The sequence below is a fragment of the Engystomops pustulosus genome, chromosome 5 (genome assembly GCF_040894005.1).
Source record: "Engystomops pustulosus chromosome 5, aEngPut4.maternal, whole genome shotgun sequence".
Taxonomy (NCBI): Eukaryota; Metazoa; Chordata; class Amphibia; order Anura; family Leptodactylidae; genus Engystomops; species Engystomops pustulosus.
In genome coordinates, this window is record NC_092415.1 from 194,477,003 (window position 1) to 194,499,516 (window position 22,514).

The 22,514-nt window shown below is 42.7% G+C and overlaps 1 protein-coding gene across 3 annotated transcripts in view; it reads left to right on the forward strand.

Annotated features, from left to right (window-relative positions):
• The window catches only part of RSU1 (Ras suppressor protein 1), a 96,718-nt gene that overhangs the window by 46,924 nt on the left and 27,280 nt on the right, over nt 1-22,514 (forward strand). For all 3 annotated transcript variants that reach the window (XM_072154225.1, XM_072154224.1, XM_072154226.1), the window contains exon 8: nt 11,142-11,274. In XM_072154225.1, the coding sequence (XP_072010326.1) occupies nt 11,142-11,274 (133 nt within the window). The remainder of the gene's footprint in view (nt 1-11,141; nt 11,275-22,514) is intronic.

Sequence of the window (22,514 nt, forward strand, 5' to 3'; positions counted from 1 at the left end):
AGGCACAGAAGTATAAATCCTGTTCGTGACGCCACTTGCAACATCCCCCACCGGGGCCTAGCCTTTTCTTGGGGCCTGGAGTCAGCCGGGGCCCGCAGTACCTGAGTGGCTGGCGGTTGCGGCCTAGGCACGCTAGTGTCACGGTGCTTGGTATGGGGAACCGGAGGGCTGTCCTACAGCCTGGCAGGTCTCCAGCAGGGTGGTGTTGGCAAGAAATGATGCGGAAGAGGCTGCTATAGCGAATCTCCCTGGGGCAACCCTTTGGTGTCTAGAGTATAAGTCTCTGTGTGGTGGACAGGGTGCCTGTAATGATGGTGGCAGCCGTAGTAGCAGGGACCAGACGGAGGCAGAGGTTGAACAAAAACAACTTACAGTTCTTTATTGGAACCGACAGGAACCGCAGCAACGTGCCTTTAACAGAGTAGTAGATCACTAACTCTTAGCTATTAGCTCCACTCTTCAGGCAGGGAGCTTGCTCACTTGCTCTTGGTCTGGTGTGCTAGCTGCACTGACTCCTCTGAGTCTCTAATCTGAGAGAGTGAACTCTCTCCTCACACTGCACTCTCTTCTGAGAGAGAACTAACTTCTTCTGGAAGTTTCCAGGGATCTTGTTACTTCCCCTGGTCAGGTGGTGGCTGCTCCTCCAATTACATCTCAGCTCACATCTCAGCTCACAGAGACAAATTATAACACCTGTGATTGGCTGACACATATGACATCACATAAAACAGTTAACTCCTGCCTTGCCATGCAGGATCTACTACTGCAGTGTTCCCCTGTGTCCTATAAGGACTATGTAGTGTGATGTAGTGACATGCTGTGGGGCTGACTAGACCCTACACAGGCTGCAAGCTACATGGTGGGACGTATTCGCAACCACTCCTCTGCCTTGCATCGGCGAGGGTGTTGCAGGTGGTTGCCCCTTAATGTTGGGCTCGGCTCCTCCTAATGTTGGGTGGTTGCCCCTTAATGTTTGGGCTCGGCTCCTCCTAATGTTGGGTGGTTGCCCTTTAATGTTGGGCTCGGCTCCTCCTAATGTTGGGTGGTTGCCCCTCAATGTTGGGCTCGGCTCCTCCTAATGTTGGATGGTTGCCCCTCAATGTTGGGCTCGGCTCCTCCTAATGTTGGGTGGTTGCCCCTCAATGTTTCGCTCGGCTCCTCCTAATGTTGGGTGGTTGCCCCTTAATGTTGGACTTGGTTCCTATGCTTGTTTTATAGGGTTCTGCTTGGTTCCTCTTACTTTGGGGTCGTTGCCCCTAATTTTGGTTCCATAATCTTGGGCTGGTTTGTTCCCCTTATTTTTACCTTTTCTCCCGGTCAGATACTTGTCCCCCAATCACATACTGAGTTCCAGTAAATAGCTCCTTCATGTTCTTCAATACACATTTAATACACTATTACTTGATTTGTCTGCCTCCCCAAGTCACCTCAAAAGTATCACCTCAAAAATATCACCAACAATCTGTCATTTTAGAGAAAATTATTCTGGTTTTATGGGGTTTTGTGGGGTGATTGGGAAGTTGGTAGAACCCTTTAAGTATTCATTTCTTGTACTGCTGTGTAAAAATGAAAGCTCCTTAGTCATTGGTCGCTTTGGGCCCAGTTAGACCATGGCCTTTACAATGTACCTACCTTTATGAAATGTTGTTTCTAGAATTCCCTCTTTTATGTGAAATTTCACCCATTTACCTATTTAAAAAATCTCTCCCAAAGTCAAGCAAACATGACTCTGCACATGAGATGAGTCAAGTTTAGTGGTTGCAGGGTTATTGTCATTTCAGAAACCCATATCTTCTGATCTACAGCATCTAACATCATGGCCTGGGTATATCTGGGCAAGTCTTGGGGCCCAGAACTGCTTGGGGGCCCACATAAGAATGAATGAATCCATAGAGGGTGAGTAGGCTTATATAAAATAACCATTAGGGGGGCTGTTTGGGATGATTAACTAGGGAATATTTTAGGGAACCGGAGACTGTTTTAGTTTCTAAATTTTTAAAGCCGCAACGTGAGTTCACTGCAAAGGGGCCCTTTGAGGCTTTGTCACCCAGGGGCTACTGACACCTGGAGCCAACCCTGCCGAACATGGTTCTGGTGTCATATTAACCCTTTTGCGCACCAGGACGCACTATTAGCCACCTGGACGTACTGCGGAGGGTATGGAGAGAGATCGTGGGTTGAGCTCTGGAGCAGATGATTGCGGCTTTTGAAATGACATAAACTAACTGAGATGAGTCATTTTTGCTTGACTTTGGAGGAGATTTCTTATAGATAAATGGGTGAGATTCCACATAAAAGAATTCTAAAAATGACTGAAGCGACTAGTATTTTAGTAGGGTAAAACCTGATGACAGGTTCTCTTTAAGCTGCTCTTGTAACATGGGCTGTGATATAACATTATGACCTTTCTGGACAAATCTTATTGGGGCAGATTTACTTACTCGGTCCAGTCGCGATCCAGCGGTGCGTTGTCTGACGAGGATTCGGGTTCTGCCGGGATTCACGAAGGTCGTGCGGCCGATATCCACCAGGTGTTGCTGCTGTGTCGAGGTCCGCCGGAGTTCACCTTCTTCTTGTGACACAAATCGTTTTTTTAAATTCCGTGTTTTTCCGAATCCGTCGGGTTGTCCAACGGCCACGCCCCCTGGTTTCTGTCGCGTGAAAGCCGTCGCCGATGCGCCACAGTCCAATCTTGTGCGCCAAAATCCCGGGGGAATTCGGAGCAAAACGGAAATATTCGGGAAACCCAACGAAAGTGCGGCGTTCCGACCCTTAGTAAATGAGCCCCTTTATGTTTTAATTTGTCTTTTCTGGGTGATAAAGTACAACTATATACTATAGATGGAAAGTTGTTTCTCTTACTTTTTCGCAGTTTCTTCTCTTCTGTTTTGTAATATCAGTCTTCTCCCCACCAGAGCCCTAAAACCCAGCTCCAAAGTAATAAAAGCGCAAAGCCCAGGGGTGAAAAGCAACATTTAGGGATGTGCATGGCCCCGTCCCAATTTTCCATATCGCTTACTTCTAGGTTGTGAAACACGTGTTTGCGCTGATCCCTTACTTAACCTTTAATAAAATTGGAATTTAGTTACTTAGGCGGATGTGGAATATTACATTAATATGTCCGCCATACGCTCTGCCTTTAATTAAGGAGATAAATCCCTGTTTCTCGCGTCGCACCTTGTTGGACTACTCCAGTACTACTTTACCTATCATGTGTGTCTTGTTTCCTGTTCCCTTTAGGATTAAATGGGAACTCCCCCCCCCCCCCCTTCCAGATAAAATGTCATTTGCTTATGCAAAAAAAAAAAAAAAATTCTCTTTTTGACTACCTGGTTTATCGTAAAAGATCGGGGGATGGGGGAGGGAACATAATATTGTGCTGTAGATACAGGGAAAGGTGAATAATTAAGCCAATTGACATTTCTATATCCAGTGCCTGTTATATACTAGTAATAGAAGGACTGAGGTACGTGGAGACCGTGTGATATTCATGGATTTTGGGATCCCCCACTTATATGGGGAGGAGTTGAGTGTAACCTGACTGTAAATCATTTTATATTTTTATAATTTTTATAATTTTGAACTGCTCCAATATCTCTTGTATGGACATGAATGATAAAATAATTACTGCAAGCTGTTACCACTAGGGGGAGCTGATGAGCTTATTGCATACAATGGGGCTTATTTACTAAGGGTCCCACAGCTGCATTTCCATGGGGACCCACATTGCCGCTGGGACAGGGATTTAGAAGGGGATTGTGTCGCACGTAATCAGATTAGGTCCTAACTTACTGATCAGTGGGGGGGGGGGTCCTCGTTGATGAGACTCCCACAGATCACGAGAATGAAGGGAACATCAGACCCCTCGTGGATCCTTGAGATGATGAGCGGAGCAGCATGGTGAAGGGAGTGACTGGGGTACATCAGACCCCGTTCTCCTGATCCATGGGGGTCTCAGTGATGATCAGTAAGTTAGCCCCTATCCTGTGGCCTAACTTGGTTTTTGGGAAAAGCCCTTCAACCTCTTGTTACCATACATGTAATATATGTCAAGAGGACAAGAGGGGTTGGTCACTAATACTAAATTTTACCAAAGTGAATATAAGACCCTAATAGGGTCACCCACATCATACTCATCATGGGAAAGCTTCTTTGTGCTTGTCAGGAGCGCCGGCTCACATGACCAGCGGGAAGCAGGATTCTGGACAGATGGAGGGGGCTATGCAGTCATTACTATATTACACGGAATTGTCCCCGCCCCCTGTCGTAACCACTCCCATATCAGCACAGATGAACCAGTATCGGATTGATGGTGTCGGACACTTGTTAGCAGTTTTTAGTGACAAATGCCCCCCCTGCTGATGTCATTTGTTTCATTCTGGAAATCCCCTTTAACTATGAAGCCAGCTGAGGCCCATTAAAGATAATATCAGTTTCGGCTCTGACTCAAATGGAGAGATTTATCATAAGAACTGCTCTAGTTAGCCATGGCAACCAATCAGAGCTCAGCTTTCACTTTCCAACAGCTGTTTATAAAATTAAAGCTGAGCTCTGATTGGTTTCCATGGGCAACTAGAACAGTTTTACCTCAGACACTTCTCATAAGGGAGAGATTTATCATAAGAACTGCTCTAGTTGGCCATGGCAACCAATCAGATCTCAGCTTTCACTTTCCAACAGCTGTTTATAAAATTAAAGCTGAGCTCTGATTGGTTTCCATGGGCAACTAGAACAGTTTTACCTCAGACACTTCTGAGAAATCTCCCCCATAGAGATGTGGGGGGATTTGGGTTATTTAGAAATAAATTTGTGTGCTTTGTGTTCTCCGAGCTCCTTTACTTTGGATTTCGTCTACATCTGACTGTATTCGCTATTTCTGCTGCGCCTGTTAACCCTTTCATCTATATCCTTATTAGGGGCTTGTGGCCTCCTCTGATTTGCCACTTAAGGGTCAGAGATTTTCCCCGGCTGGCGATTCCCCTGATGAGAATGGAGCGCGCTCTCCTGCTTGTATGAAACACTTCCTGACACCTCCTTGGTATGACTGAAAACTTTCCCGTAAAACATACGGAGGAGAAGGGTGACATCAGTGACATCAGTGGGCAGTTTTATTTCTGGATCCAGAGGAATCTTCCACTGACAGATTATCCAGATTTTCTTACAACAAGCTGGGAATTAACCCAATCTGCTACCAACTCCCCGTACAATGCATATTCCTATAGGTGTATACACCCGACACATAACACTAGGGGGGGTCAGAGGTCGTCCTCATGTCCTGCTACTACATATCAGGACACTGCACATAACTGTGGGTTTCAACTTCAACAGGTTGGGGAGAGGATGTTATGTATCATATGACCTATCTATCTATCTATCTCATATTTATCTATATCATATTTATCTATCTATCTATCTATCTCATATCTATCTACCTCATATCTATCTATCTACCTCATATCTATCTATCTATCTATCTCATATCTATCTATCTCATATCTATTGGAGGGTCCCTCCCTTGGCCAGGACCCATTACGGCTTTGCACAGTATTAATTTTGTTTGCTTAATTATTCCTTAAACAATCGCTATGCTGCTTGAACTTTTTCTTTTTCTATCTCATATCTATCTATCTATCTCATATCTATCTATCTATCTCATATCTATCTAATATCCATCTCATATCTATCTAATATCCATCTCATATCCATCTATCAATCATTTGTCTATCATCTATCTATCATCTATCTCATATCTATCTATCTCATATCTATCTAATATCCATCTCATATCCATCCATCTCATATCCATCTATCAATCATTTGTCTATCATCTATCTATCATCTATCTCATATTGATCTATCTATCTCATATCTATCTATCGATCTATCTCATATCTATCTATCTATCTATCTCATAACATTCTATGTATCTCATCTCTATCAAATATCATCTTCTATATCAACCATTTTAGCTATTTATCCCATCTATCACATGTCTGTACAGTCTCTCTCTTTACTTTCTCTAATTCTTCTCTCTTTTTATCCTTTCATGTTCTTTCTCTATTTTTCTATCTTATGTCCCTTCTTCATCTGTCTTTATTTATTTCTCTTTCACTTTCTCTCCCATTCCATTAATTCTTGGCATCATCTCCATCTTGTTCCCTCCTTCTTTTATTTCTCTTTCTTTTTCCCTCTCTTGATCTTTTTCTCTTTAATTCTTTCTCTCCTGTTTTCCTTCTCATGTCTCTTCTTTCTTTCTCCATCTTTTATCTTTCTTTCTTTCTTACACTCTCTAGTTTTTTCACTTTTTCTCTTATTCCTTATATATATATATCACTCACTCTCTCTTCATTCATTCATTTTTTTCTCTTTACCCTTTCTATGCTCTTTGTAATTGACCCCCTTAGCTTTGGTTTTCATTTCCGGTCCTGTGGGCTTTTTCTGTCACAGGCCCAGTACAGCTTCGCTTTAATATCTGAAACCTACTGGATATTGTAGATGACATTTTGCCTTCTGCCTTTCCGGTCTTCTCCTCTGTTTTTGGTAAATAATTATATTTTCCATTGTGATAACATTTCAGGATCAGATTATCTTGTTTTCTATCATTGTCTTGTTCCTCTGTTACTCTACCTGTAAATACATGAATAAATTGACATCCAGATGAAGCCCACCACACCCGGATACTCTACACCCCTGTGGGATAAGCCCTTGGGGGGGGGGGGGGGTAACATCATTTTATTTATAATAATTCTTTATTTATATAGCGCACACAGATTACGCAGCGCTGTACAGTTCTTGCCAAATCGGTCCCTGTCCCCAATGGGGCTCACAGTCTAATCAACCTACCAGTATGTTTTTGAGTGTGGGAGGAAACCAGAGGACCCGGAGGAAACCCACGCAAACATTGAGAGAACCTACAAAATCTTTGCAGATGCTGACCCTGGGAACCCAGGTCCCCAGCGCTGCAAGGCTGTAATGCTAACCACTAAGCCACCGTGCCGCCCTAACATTTCCAGGAGGAATAATGGAGGTATAATCCCTGATAATGTGATGTGTTGAGCATTGTCCATAGATACTTGTACATATTGTCTTACTGGACCCACCGTAGTTCATTGCACTTGCTATCATTTTCCCGGCACGCCACATTTTTTTATTTTTATTTATTTTTTAATACCTTTAAGCCCCTTGCAGGATGGAGAGTCTTTACTTTTATATGACTTTGCAAACAAAGACATGTTGTTCTGTTTTAAGCAATAAACACAAAATCCAATTTGCGATTGCAGAGTAGACTGGTGAGTGATATATATCTTTATGGCAGAGGCGGTCAGGAGGTGACTGCTAATCACAGCGCTCCTTGCTCTCCGCCGTTCTGTGACTGGTAAGCGCGGGGCCTCTCCGGCAGCCAGCAGCATCATTTCACATTCACCGGCTCCTCTCTTATTAGGTTCTCCTTGTCACGCTGCTTAATCTGGCCGCCTGCTGCTTGATCCTTGTTAAACACTATTGCTTCTGAACTCTCTAATAAAGGAGACACTTTCAGGCAGGACCACTGAGGCGTGCAACATTTAGGGCAATTGCTGCATGATTGGCAGAGGGTGAAATGCCCGCTACTTGCTTTCTGTCATTTAACCTCTTCCAGGGCTGAGGTCGTGAACTTGCACCTTTTGGATAATGGGTGAACCTGTCATATTAAGGTTTGATGGGATTTGTCTTGGTGGTGACAGGAGGAACTGCAAGAGGGACTCATTGGGGCAGATTTACTTACCCGGCCCATTCGCGATCCAGCGGCGCGTTCTCTGCGCTGGATTCGGGTCCGGATGGGATTTATTAAGGTAGTTCCTCCGACGTCCACCAGGTGGCGCTGCTGCACTGAAGAGCATCGGAATGCACTGGAATACACTGAGCCGGGCTGAGTGAAGGTAAGTGCAATTTTCGCGACACATTTTTTTTAAATGCGGCAGTTTTTCCGAATCAGTCTGGTTTTCATTAGGCCACGCCCCCGATTTCCGTCGCGTGCATGCCGGCGCCGATGCGCCACAATCCAATCGCGTGCGCCAAAATCCCGGGGCAATTCAGGGGAAATTGGCGCAAATCAGTGATACTGCAGTGCTCTTAGCTCTCTCCAGATAGCACTGGGTATTGTCCCTGGAGAGGTGTAACTGTACCTACGTATGTTGCCAGTAGCTGCAGGACGGTGGAAAATATACTTCTATTCCAGTATTGTAGCTGCTTAAAAGCACTATGGTACATATTCTCACACTGCTGTGCTCTTTGCTCTCTGCATTGAGCTGCTTTTCCTTCTGTATCCAAGCAGGAGACTGCTATAGATTTTACTAAAAGTATAATAAGTAAGGGAAACAGCAGTGAGGACACTGCTCAAGTCCAGCTACAATCCTGGAATATAAATGCAATTTTTTTCACAGGTACGGTTACACAGATTGCCAGGACCCTAACAATAGCTGCAGACAAATTCCCTTTATACTCTGTGGACACACTAGAGAATAGAAAAAGGGGGCGCAAACTGATCCTGCAGCCGATCCCTAGTTCAAAAACATTTTACATGACGTTTATCCAGAAATGGACGTGCAATTTTATAATTAAGTCAAATGCATAAAACTTTTTAGCAAAGTTTCTGCTTGGGAAAATATGGAAGTTGAAATATGCGGAGAAATATTGAGTCAGGTGTGCGCATCTCGTCTGACTGTGAGCGATGCCGCGGAGCTGACGCTACCTGCGGAGCGGGGACGTGTAGCGAGCGTGGGAAGCTGCACATCTGTTACTTCACACCCGGCTGCTCCTCTATGGATCTTCCTTGAGATGAATTTTTATTAAATTTGTTACCAAAACAAATACATTCCAAAATTCTATCTTTCATAACGATTATGTCCATATAGAACAACGTATATTAGGATTTTGCACATTGGGTCGGAAATCTATAGAAACCACATACAGTATAAAAATGTATGTAAATTATAAAAAATTCTGAGTTAGTTGGTTGGAGTTTTTTTTTTTTTTTTTCTGGAGCTGTGAATGGAAGATCAGTCTTGTTATACCGTAATACGGGAGTAGGGAATGTATCGCTGCATAACTGAGCAGGAATAATGGCGCCTCGCAGCCCCGGTGGGAACTGTAATGGCAGCGATATGCCTGGTCATGCAGATCCACAGACAGAGGGAACTAAGAGATGGGTAAATAGAAGGAATAGGGAGGATAGATAATTTAAAGGGATACAGGCAGCCCCCAGATCGGTTCCATAGGTTTGTTCTTAAGTTGAATTGGTATGTAAGTCGAAACTGTATAATTTATAATTGTAACCCCAGACAAAATTTTTTTGGGTCTCTGTGACAATTGGATTTTAAAAATGTTGGGTTGTCATAAGAACCAGGATTGACTATAAAGCAGTGCTCCCCGACCGTTTCTTCAATCGGGGACAGGCTGCATGTAAGAAATTTCCCTGAGGGAGCCATGGCCAAAAATTTTGTTTGTGTAGTTGAGCCCACAAAGTATAAAACCTCCTTGCTATATAATGCCCCCTCAGTGACCCACTTTGTATATTGCCCCCTGATTTTTCTAGCCCCCTCCTTTCAAGGAAATCTACAATCAAAATCCATCATGATACACCAGGGACATTACTCATAGATCCAGGCACCGGGACTGTGGGAATCTTATTATATTTGTTATGCATGGCCACCTTCAGTTTAAAATCAACTTTGAAAATTATGCTAATGACCCTGAAAGGCTATTTGGGCAGTTCCCGGAGCACCAACATGCTGCAGATTCACAAGCTGTTACACTGTTCTAGAGCACTTCCCCTTTGTCGGGTGTAAGATCCTGTGCTGCAGTAAGATTACGTCAGGCAGATGAAGGAATGAAGTGCTGAGGGAGCAGAGGGGGAGGCAGTTTAACAGCCTGTGAATCTGCATCAAAGAGAGGCTCTGGTAAACACCCCGGTCATTAGCATAATTTTAAAAGTTGATTTTAGAAGGAAGGACCCCATAGATAACAAATATAAGATGAAGACCACAGTCCCGGTGCCTGGATCTATGAGTAATGTCCCTGGTTTATCAGGATGGATTTTTATGGTATCTATAATACTTCAATTTTAGAAGACCTCCTATACCCATAATACAAGTTTTCTGTTTTATACCCACAGATATTTACTCACTATTCCTTGTTTTCCCGCCGCAGTTCTCCTTTATGTAGGGGGTCTGTGTAATACTTTATTGTTATGGTGCTGTAGAACAATATAATTTGCTATGTTCGGATGTAGGAGGTAAAGGCAGTTTAGCTTTAGGATAATCTTTTTACAAAAAGAGGTCCAAAACCCTTTAAAATAATAAGTAAAAATATGTTTTGGTGTAGGAGGTAATAGGGAACCTCGGGGAGTTTTTCATTGGGGTACATACAAACAAGAGGGAAGTCTATGGGGGTGATTTACTAAGGACCCGATTCGCGTTTTCCCGACGTGTTACCCGAATATTTCCGATTTGCGCCGATTCTCCCTGAATTGCCTCGGGATTTTGGCGCACGCGATCGGATTGTGGCGCATCGGCGCCGGCATGCACACGACGGAAATCGGGGGGCGTGACCGAACGAAAACCCGACGGATTCAGAAAAACCGCCGCATTTAAAACAAAAATTGTGTCGCGGAGCTTGCACTTTCCTTCACTCAGCCCGAGCCGGTGAAATCCGGCGCGTTCCGATGCTTTTCAGCGCAGCAGCGAAAACCTGATGGATGTCGGAGGAACTACCTTAATAAATCCAGTTCCGGACCCGAATCCAGCGCAGAGAACGCGCCGCTGGATCGCGAATGGTCCGGGTAAGTAAATCTGCCCCTATGTGTATATTACTGGAGCTTGCTGTGACTTCCGGCTCTGAGAGGGGCAGTCAGAGCAGCTTTATTAGATGTAATGATACATTACATCTCTGGATGTTTCCTTCTGGATAATGAGAACTGAGTTGCCTTGTGTTAATTATACAGCAACCATAAGAACTTGTTGTGTAGAAACTGAATTTTTCATGAGATTAACTTCTGGTTTATGTATAGTTGGAATTTTTTTTTATTTTTTTTACAGGTTTCCTTTTGTGTTTTTACAATAGGAATTCAGCATTGTAACGTGGTCTTCTTTTTTTTTATTTTATAGGAAATTTAGATCTGACTGGTCAAAAACAGGTCTTCAAAGCGGAAAACAACCCTTGGGTCACACCAATCGCTGATCAGTTCCAGCTTGGAGTGTCTCACGTCTTTGAATACATTCGCTCTGAAACCTACAAATAGTAAGTAGCTTGTGATTTTATCAGTACCATAGAGTGAAGCCGTGGTCAAAGTGGGCTCCACCAGTTTGGAACTTCGTTTGATGTCTAGGTGTGGTTCAAGAACTTGATGATGTTTTCATATTTCCATGCTGGTCTAATTCGGCGCAACACACTGGGGCAGATTTACTTACCCTGCCCATTCGCAATCCAGCGGCACGTTCTTTGTGGTGGATTCGGGTCCGGCCGGGATTTATTAAGGTAGTTCCTCCGACGTCCACCAGGTGTCGCTGCTGCGCTGAAGAGCATCTGAACACACTGGAATACACCGAGCCGGGCTGAGTGAAGGTAAGTGCAATTTTCGCGACAAATTTTTCTTTTTTAAATGCGGTGGTTTTTCCGAATACGTCAGGTTTTAGTTCGGCCACGCCCCCCGATTTCCGTTGCGTGCATGCCGGCGCCGATGCCCCACAATCCGATCGCGTGCGCCAAAATCCCGGGGCAATTCAGGGAAAATCGGCGCAAATAGGAAATATTCGGGTAACACGTCGGGAAAACGCGAATCGGGCCCTTAGTAAATGACCCCCACTGTCTCTCATTGACCTATACAGAGGCATATGACACAGGTGTATGTAAATCAGCATTACCATCCAGAATCCAAGACCTTCACCAGATCAGATAGTACTTCATCTCTTGTAGAAGACACTGTAGTATTTTGCTCCTCAACTTTTCAGAATTGAGGTCTAGCTTTGGTCTTGGTAGATGTTAGATCTAAAGTTTTAAAGGGGTTCTCCAGATTTATTGCAATGATCATATCCTAAGCTATGGACTGCTCAAAGAGGGAGGTCACCTCAACACTTTCATGTGACAATTTTTGAACAACCCCTTTAACTAAATAGTTTTGTTGACTTCTCTGGCATCTACTGGCTGTAGACAAGTACTGGTTGACTTGCCGTCGGACTATGAGCTCTTGTGTTTATAGCGGACGATATTTCTAATGACTCCTATCTTAAAACTGCTAGTAACTTGCCTATTTTTAGTGGCAGGAATTGTAACTTACCTACCGTCTTATTGGTTCTGTGCTGTCTTGGTTTTCCCTTCAACGACAAACTGGATCCTACCTGGGCCATTCTTGCCTACAGAGGTTCACAGTGGTCCGCTCTGATTTGTTGACATGTGATAAAACAATAATAGAAGAACCTGCTTGCAACTGGTTGTTCACTTGGTTATTTTTTTTTTTAAAGGTCCAAATTGTTGCATTAATTTATTTTTATATATTTATTTTAAACTATTATATATTTTTTTAAATTATTTTTTATCCATGCATTGCTGCTCCCGTTCCTGCACTGTGCTGGTGCTCCACACATCTCTACTTCCTGACTTCTTTCAAACTACAGGAAGTGACTGCTTAGCCAATCACTGGCCAAAGCCAATCAGAGATAGGATAAGGGACATTTCCTGTCGGGAGAGCCAGAGCGTAGAGACCTGTGGGGAACCAGGACAGCATCACAGTAAGATCGATAGAAGTGAGGGAAGTGTTTTTTTTTAGAAGGGAATTTTTTTTTTTTAGAATTCTTGTTCCCCAATATACAACTTGTTAGAAGTACAGGCGGTCCGCTACTTAAGGACACCTGACTTACAGACGGCCCCCTGTGACCTCTGGTGAAGTCTCTGGATGTTACTATAGTCCCAGACTGCAATAATCAGCTGTAAGGTGTCTGGAATGAAGCTTTATTGATAATCCTTGGTCCCATTACAGCAAAAAATTTTGAAGCTCCAATTGTCACTGGGGCAAAAAAAGAATTTGTTTAGAACTTCAATTATAAAATATACAGTTTCGACAAACCTTCGGACCCTATCTTGTACGTAACTGTCTGTAGTACTAAAGTGTAAATACCCAACCCGAAATGTATGCCCGATACTAAATAAAGGAACGAACCATCAGTACATTCAGTCCCAACGTGTTCTTCCATTCCGAGGGAACTTTTGCCCACGCCTGCGATTTGGGACTTTGTAGTTAATGATTGCTAATTGCTCTTTGATCAGGGCGTGTATAATTTATTATCCAGGCAAAGCTTCTCTTTGCAGGTTAGAAAAAGTTGTGTGAAGCTTCGGGGAAAGTCTTTTTCATGTGTGGTCTTCTAACGTGACCCTCGGCTTCCATCAATGACTAGCAGGAGTCACACTTCCAAGCTTCTCATTAAGCAAATCACCAGGCTGAAGAGACGCTCCTTTAATCCTTTCACAAGTCGGTAACCTCGCGCTAAATTCAGCGCTTTCATGCAACGGACTCAGCCGAGCGAGATCAAGCTGTAGATGTTGACCCACTTGACAGCCCGGAGGAGTTCTGCTGGATTATTGATTCTAAAAGACTGGGATTGAAAGAAAGGAAATGGTTATTTTTAGAGATGACTCGAAAAAACGGCGTAGAGAGCGTTGAAGTGTTCGTTAATAGGCTTGGACAACATGTGGCGTTACTGATGCCCGGTATTCATAAGGAACACATTGTTCTGTCTACGGGACAGATGTGTGGGTCAGATCACCATACCTTCACACAACGGGGCTCACTTACCCGGTCCAGTCGCGATCCTGCTGCGCGTTCTCCGACGAGGATTCGGGTTCTGCCGGGATTCACTAAGGTCGTGCGCCCGATATCCAGTGCATGTAAGTGCTGATCTTGCAACACATTTCGTTTTCTAAATTCCGCGGTTTTTCCGAATCCGTCGGGTTGTCCGGCGGCCACGGCCCCGATTTCTGTTCCGTGAAAGCCGGCGCCAATGCGCCGAAATCCAATCGCGTGTGCCAAAATCCCGTCGGAATTTGCCGCAAAACGGAAAAATTCGAAAAACAAACCCAACGGAAATGCGGCTGCGGAGCCCTTAAAAAATCAGCCCCTATGTTTTTGATATACTTAGGTTTTTAGAAGATGTAGATGTAGACTTATCCCAGTCTGTTAATGGGTTTGGCCAGTGAAGGATTGGTCTCAATTATATGATCATTAGAGGTCCCCCCGTAGAAGAGACTAAAGGTCCACGATCCCAGTGTGGACCTTTTAGAGGTGTAGGCTTCTTGACTTCTACATTTTCAACTATGGGAGATGGGCCGAGAACAGTTAGTTATCGCTGGATGTCCAACTGCTGGGATCAGAAAAAGATTGGTTCCTGAAGGTTCAGATAAGGAAGTCGGAGTGGGGGTTTACTTTGAGAAAGCAGTGTTGATGTATCATGAGCACCTAGGATAATACGTATTACTGGACTTCCAACCACTGGGACCTTAATCACAAAAAGAGTTTTCTGGGCTCAAAATGACATCAATAAGAGTGTCCGAAAACCTGGAAGCCCCCACCAATCAACTACATAGCGAGCACTGTTTCCACTTACTAGTCCGATATCCATGTGGACTGCTTGCAGCCAATTCCTATTCAAGTAAATGGGGCAAATCTGCAATACCAGGCACAACCACTGTTAATTGTTTGGCGCTGTGCTCGGTATGAGCAAACAAGCTATAGCATTCATTCAAATTGGAACACACACACCAATCCATTTTTAGAAGAGAATTGTGAGACCTTGTCATTCTGATATTCCTGTCTCTTTAAAACCCCTTTAAATTTCGGAGTCTCTGCCTTTTAAATTCCATTGTCTCGCTAGAACAGAAGCACAAATGTGTCTGAATCATACTCCGCTTTGTCTTCTAATTCCATACCTTGACTTTTTTGGTCCTGATGAAGGAGATGTGTATGATGTTAGATTAAAGGGATTTTACAGTATTTGGAAAATTGTACATTACAAGTGACATATTCAGTGCTAATGAATCCTATTAATATCTGCCCCCCCCCATCCCCCCCCAAGGTGTGTGTTTTCCTGTCTTCCTTCTAGACAGGATTTCCTTTAAGGCTATTTTCATGTGAAAGTAATGGACAGCTTAGACAGCGATGCGTCTGCCCACACGGTATATGTCTGTAGTGACAGTGCTGCGCCTCGCTTCGGGGCCCGACTTTAGAATCCGAATGGTCACATATGATAATGTTATTTTTTTATTTATTTTTTTTTTTAAGTTGAATTGAGCACAAACTCTAGGATGTCACTGGCGGCATGGAGGACTGTTAAAAAGTTAATTAGCAATTAGCTCAATTAGCAAAAAGTTAAAGGCGTTGGCCACTTTTCGATAAATCACTTCCATTAGACATGTCTCTGAGTGTATATGCACCAGTGTCTTTGCCTCCTTTGAGAGATGTTCTCACCATGCAGGCGTCACCCACTGTGCCTCTTCCTCTCACAGTCCATCGCACTGACAGACACAGGGAGAAGGAAGGGGCAGAGCAGGATGAGTCATAAACTCCTGCTGCAGCTCCTCCTATTCATCAGAGCTCAGACATGTCAGCAAAGATACATTAGTGCTGTCTGCCGACTCTCCATGGAAGTAGCAGGACTGCTGAATCACTTGATGAACATTCAGGGATTATTATTAAGGCAGTAAAGGCACTTGGCTAACTTGTGTAAAAGGCTAAAACTTTCGGGTACAAAATGTGATAAAATCAACATACTGTAGTAATTCTATTATTCCAGCCATATTAATCATTTTTGTCGCCCGTTTACTTATGTAGAGCCCTATCAAACCTCTCAAACTGTACATACATGGGGTGCTTATGTGAATTTTCTCCCTGACTCCATGTACCCACACACGCTTACGTTAAATTACTAAGGATTATAGTTATCGTAGTGAGACTCCAGTCAAAATGGAGACTAATAATGATTCATAAATATGCAACATACCTTTTGCCCTGCGTTTGGCTCTCTATTGTGCCTTTATTACATTGTCTAACTTCCCTGACGGGTTCCTCCTAAAAATTTCCCTTGGCCTCTCTAGGGAAGCTGACTGTAAGTCACAGACACACCCCCTCCACTAAACTGAAGCACAGACCGCTTCCCAGCAGAGGTTACCGACAGCATAGATAAATGACGCAATGGGGGCAGCCAGAGCAGTACAAGAGCACTAGGATTTCAATTTGTGTATAATTTACAGTAAAGGATCAGGCGTCCCTTTAAGTGGTAAATACATTTTCAAAAACTTTGTATGAATCATTGGATAAGTGAATATAACTTATTGTAACTTATTATGTCGAAGGAAAGTGCTTTTTCCCAGTTACTTTGACCAGTAGTGGATTATATAAGGTCGGTTTCAGTGGTAACCCAGGACCCAAGCCTTCTAGGGGGCCCATGGCCACCCAAAGCACTCACCAAATTTTATACCTCGAAGGACCTTCACCCATGAAATCCTCATACATTGGTTCCTGCTCTAAATACACAAGTACACAAGAGCCATTTCAGGACCTTTAAAGGTCCTCCAACGATCTGGCAACCCCAGATTGAAATCTGGAAAAAGGGGCGCATCCTCCATTCCCCAAGAAGCTTCTAGTACCATATGTAAGAAGTGATCCCAAACATGTAGGGCCAGGCACCATGGCAGTCTTATCCACCCCTGACCATCAGAATCTTTCCTCCTTCCTTCCTAATCGGCTTTTCAGTCTGAAATTTTTGCTCAAATCTCTCTTTCTAGCAAGATGGACAGAAGTATCCTGAGATATCAGATTGCATAGGATCTCTTTGGAAAGGGGAGGGGTGCAGTGAGTTACAGCAGCTACAGGTCTCCGCCCATGAGCAGTGAAGGGGCTGCACAGCTAAAGATGCAGAGAGAATAACTAATCACAAGTCTCATATTGTACAGAATTTTTTTTTATTATTTTTTTTTTAAAAAATAATAAAAATTTGCATTGGTTCATTCTGATTTATTTTTGTGTTTGGGTTTTTTTTTATCATATTATTTTTTGTAAAAAATGTATTAAGGAAAGCTAAAAATACAAAAATAAAAGCAGTGTCGGGTGTGCGTCATTTTAGAAAATGCTGCGATTACGACTCGATACCAGGTACTTGTGTTAATCTTGCCCACGAGTTGCGACCGGGGCACGACGAGTTGATGAATGAATCCTTGTTTCTTGCCGTGTCTAAAGACTGGTGGAGCGGCGGTTCCACGTCTCGGCTCGTATCCTGACACCAGTAAAGAAGATTGATGCCCCGGTACATTTTTTGTATTAATCTTGCTCTTCTATCTGTTCTAAAGAGACGATCCGTCTTTGCAGTCTCTGGCCGCGGAAGACGAGAAAAAAAAAAAAAAACTTCTGCTGCCATCGTTTCGTTGTCCGGAACGAGTCGTTATCCATCATTATTTCATGTCAATTTGATTTAAATTTCTGGGGAAGGAGATGAATTGGCGGAATCTGAATATTATTGAGAGAGTCATAAAGGAAAGTGGTGAAGGTGCTGAATGCTGACAAGTTCCACGACATCCGGACAACAACTTCTTAACGACTCCGGTCTCCTTGCCTGACCTCCTTCCTACTACGAGCCCCCACCATGATGGAATAGTCACAAGTCATTAGGAACTAGAAATTTTTTTTCCCCGGTAGACGGGCGGTCAAGGAACCATCTAGATCTCCGATGAGATTCTACTAAACAGGTAAAGTGTCCTCCTTCGTCTAATTACAGGTAACGTGGAGAGGCGGTAATGTCCACAATAACCACCAATAGCCAAACACTCAACCCAGGAAGTCATAGTGACCATGTGTATCCTACCACCACCAGACGCATCAAACTCTATGGGGCTCATTTACTTACCCGTCCAACGGAGTTCACCGAAAGTGCATTATCTGACGATCATGCATGTGTCACTTCCCCGCTCAGGTCCGACAGAGTTCACCTTCTTCTTCCCGGTGCATGTAAGTGCACTCAGTCCAAATCAGTCGGATCGTCCGACTGCACGTCCCCCCGATTTTTGACGCCTAGAAGCCAGCACAGCCGTGCCACAATCCGATCATGTGTGACACAATCCCAGCGCGAACCCCTGTTAAATACCTGTCAAAGCCGTGCAAATCTCAAAAACGGTGCGAAGTCCGGCGAAAGTGTAATCCGCAACCCTTAGTAAATAATCCCCTATATTCACATAGTGGAATCCTCTTCAAATTTTACTTTTTCAATAGTATAACATTTAATTGGAATCTGTCCAAAAGTTTCGACCATACAGAGTTGCAGGCACTGTTTTTGTATTGTCCACGGAGATCTTGTTAGTATTAGCAGTGGAACTGTGAAAAACACATTTAGATTCCAGGATTCTAGCTGGATTTGGAACACTCTCTGATTCACCACTGTGTGAGATTTCCTCAATATTCTGCATACACTGCATAATTCTTTATTTATATAGCGCACACAAATTCCTCAGTGCTGCATAGAGCTTACCAAATCAGTCCCTGTCCCCATGGGGCTCACAATTTAATCAACCTACCAGTATGTTTTGGAGTGTGGGAGGAAACCGGAGGACCCAAAGGAAACCCACACAAACACGGAAAGAACATGCAGACTCTTTGCAGATGTTGACCTGGGTTGGACTTGAACCCAGAACCCCAGAGCTGCCAGGCTGTAGTGCTAACCACTGAGCCATCGTGCTGCCCTAATAAAATGTATGATTGCACGGATCTCCAAAATATGACAGATTTGTTTTTTTTAAAAAACAGTATTATTCATGCAATGAAAATAAACACCTAACAAATAATACATTATCCTGTGCCTGGTTCTTTCCAGAACACAAATATCAATCAATGTGTTACATGGGTCAGTAGAGATCCTTGGTACAGTCCGGATACTCAATAACTATAGACATAATTGCCCTTAATAGCCGTCACTCCAGTGCAAATATGACAGTACATAATTTGTGGACAATGTTAGGCATTGGTCCTAAAGATCTGTGTAATCATACCTTTGTGTTTGGTGTTAGTAACAGCAGGACTGTGAAAAAGTATTTTTACATTTTGTGATTCTAACTGCTCCTCACACTGCTTTGCTCTTCACTCTCTGAATTAGACTGCAACAAAGCCCTTTCACTTTACTCTAGGTGACAGCTCTTGTATAGATTAGAAACCTAATGCTATTCCTCAAAGCAGAAGAGAGGATCTGCAGAGAGCTAAAATACAGAAGTGCACATAGATTCTAGAATATCAATCTACTTTCACAGTCCTGCTGCTACTAACATCAAATGTACAAAGCTGAGGTTACACCGATCTCCAAGGACAATACCCAACATTGGCTGCAGATTTGCATGGCTCGAAATGTTGACAGGTTCCCTTTAATGTGACAGATGAAGTTCCCAAATCTCTCTGGAATTACCTTGAAGTAATTTTGATTGAAAAATAATTTCCTATGCTTATTCCACATATTCGGAATTCGAGCACAATCCTCGTTACGTGTTTCATGGCTTCTTCTACCTCTAGGTTTGCCAACTGCTATGTTCCGACAATAACATATTGGCAATTCTTCCCCAGGGGGTCTAGCTAAATATTTACTCTTCACTGGATATGGAGACGTGCCAACATGTGCCCATCGGAATACCAATGCATCTCCACTTGGCTAGACAGCCATCCTGACACCCATAGTTCTAGCTTACACAAACTTATAACACAATTTCTTAATCAATAATGCAAATGATAATAGTAAACTTTGTAATATACTTTATTAAGGAAATATGTTCTGGTATCCTTCTTTTTCCCCTGTCTTTCTTCCTCCTTCCTAATCAGTTTGTGTAAATCATCTTTCTGTCTTGTATTCACTGATTGCTAAGAGATCAGGAGAAGCTGAAAAAGTGTTTAATGACTTAACTCTTTACAGACACTCCCTTAAGGCATATCTATTTAGGTATGGAACAAGTTGATATTTCCTTTCCTTAGCTCTCTGCTGTGTACAGACTTCAGATGTACTGCTCACTACAGGAGAAAGGGACAGAAGATGGCACAGAGAAGCTGCTTTACTTGTTGAAGTATATTACAAAGTTTACTGGTTTGCACACAGCAGCCATTTTTATCTAAATGCACCATGGCTATCTTTAATGAAAAGGATTTAGGTAAAAGCTATCATATACGGTAATACCATATTTCATGGAAATGGCATGATGCCTTGGAACTGAGCCACTCAACCTATGTGCACTGCTGTATTACACTTCAAGCCTCACTATTCTCCTATTTTTATTTTATTTTTTTATCCTGCACTGATCCTGAGTTACATCCTGTATTATACTCCAGAGCTGCACTCACTATTCTGCTGCTGTTGCAGTCACTGTGTACATACATGACATTACTTATCCTGTACTGATCCTGAGTTACATCCTGTATTATACTCCAGAGATGCACTCACTATTCTGCTGCTGGTGCAGTCACTGTGTACATACATGACATTACTTATCCTGTACTGATCCTGAGTTACATCCTGTATTATACTCCAGAGCTGCACTCACTATTCTGCTGCTGTTGCAGTCACTGTGTACATACATGACATTACTTATCCTGTACTGATCCTGAGTTACATCCTGTATTATACTCCAGAGCTGCACTCACTATTCTGCTGCTGGTGCAGTCACTGTGTACATACATGACATTACTTATCCTGTACTGATCCTGAGTTACATCCTGTATTATACTCCAGAGCTGCACTCACTATTCTGCTGCTGTTGCAGTCACTGTGTACATACATGACATTACTTCTCCTGTACTGATCCTGAGTTACATCCTGTATTATACCCCAGAGCTGCACTCACTATTCTGCTGGTGCAGTCACTGTGTACATACATGACATTACTTATCCTGTACTGATCCTGAGTTACATCCTGTATTATGCTCCAGAGCTGCACTCACTATTCTGCTGCTGGTGCAGTCACTGTGTACATACATGACATTACTTATCCTGTACTGATCCTGAGTTACATCCTGTATCATACTCCAGAGCTGCACTCACTATTCTGCTGGTGCAGTCACTGTGTACATACATGACATTACTTATCCTGTACTGATTCTGAGTTACATCCTGTATTATATCCCAGAGCTACTCTCACTATTCTGCTGCTGGTGCAGTCACTGTGTACATACATGACATTACTTATCCTGTACTGATCCTGAGTTACATCCTGTATTATACTCCAGAGCTGCACTCACTATTCTGCTGCTGGTGCAGTCACTGTGTACATACATGACATTACTTATCCTGTACTGATCCTGAGTTACATCCTGTATTATACTCCAGAGCTGCACTCACTATTCTGCTGCTGGTGCAGTCACTGTGTACATACATGACATTACTTATCCTGTACTGATCCTGAGTTACATCCTGTATTATACCCCAGAGCTGCACTCACTATTCTGCTGCTGGTACAGTCACTGTGTACATACATGACATTACTTATCCTGTACTGATCCTGAGTTACATCCTGTATTATACCCCAGAGCTGCACTCACTATTCTTCATACTTCAGAGCTGTAATCTCTTGGCATTCCTTTCTAGTACACCAAACCTGTTACAATTCTTGTAAGATTTTCAGACAATTGCAAACATGATTTTCCACCCTTTACAAAGTAAATAAATTCTCTATAAAACGTTAAACAGAAAATTAACAACCCGTCTAAGTATTGAATATTTTTTATTATTTTTTAAAATAAATTTTCACCTGATAATTCTGAATATAAATTAATAGAAAGAAATGGAAACAAGATAAAAACGACCAAACCAACCTTTTCTCCCCTCTTTGTTTTATGGGATATCTAATATTCGTCTCGCTGTAATTTACTCGGATACATGAATTCCTGACAGTTTCGATGCTCTGAAATTATTAATCAAAGTAGTCGGCACCCAAGCAATTTTATAGGAGTTACCAGTCATCAAAAATTTATTAGCTAATAAATCAGCGAAACAGCCGGCGTCTTAATAGGCTGCACCGCACGGCATGTAAGGAACGCTGGAAATTTGGGAATGTTTTGTATGTTTTTCTTTTTTCTCTGCTTAGAAGCAATTTGCTGTAAAAAAAAAAAAAAATTAAGATTCTGTATTTTATGTAATTTTTTTTTTTGTTCCAGTCAATCACGACGTTGATGACAGTGATCCAATTAGCAGCTCCAGGGCATTAAGTGGAATATTGATTAGAAGAGCACATACTGAACCTCCGAGATTTTCCAAGAAGTCAATTAGTTTTATTAACAAGATGAAATACGTGGAACTCTATAAATATATGATAGATTAGATTTTTTTATTTTTTATTAATGTACAAATACAGAGAATGGAAAAAATAAAATAGCATTTTGATTTTAAAGCAGTATAAGACTCCATCGTCTTCTCAAATGTCCTTGAGGGGCATGATCAGACCTCTCTCTGCAAATAGGAAACTTTTTTTTTTTTTCC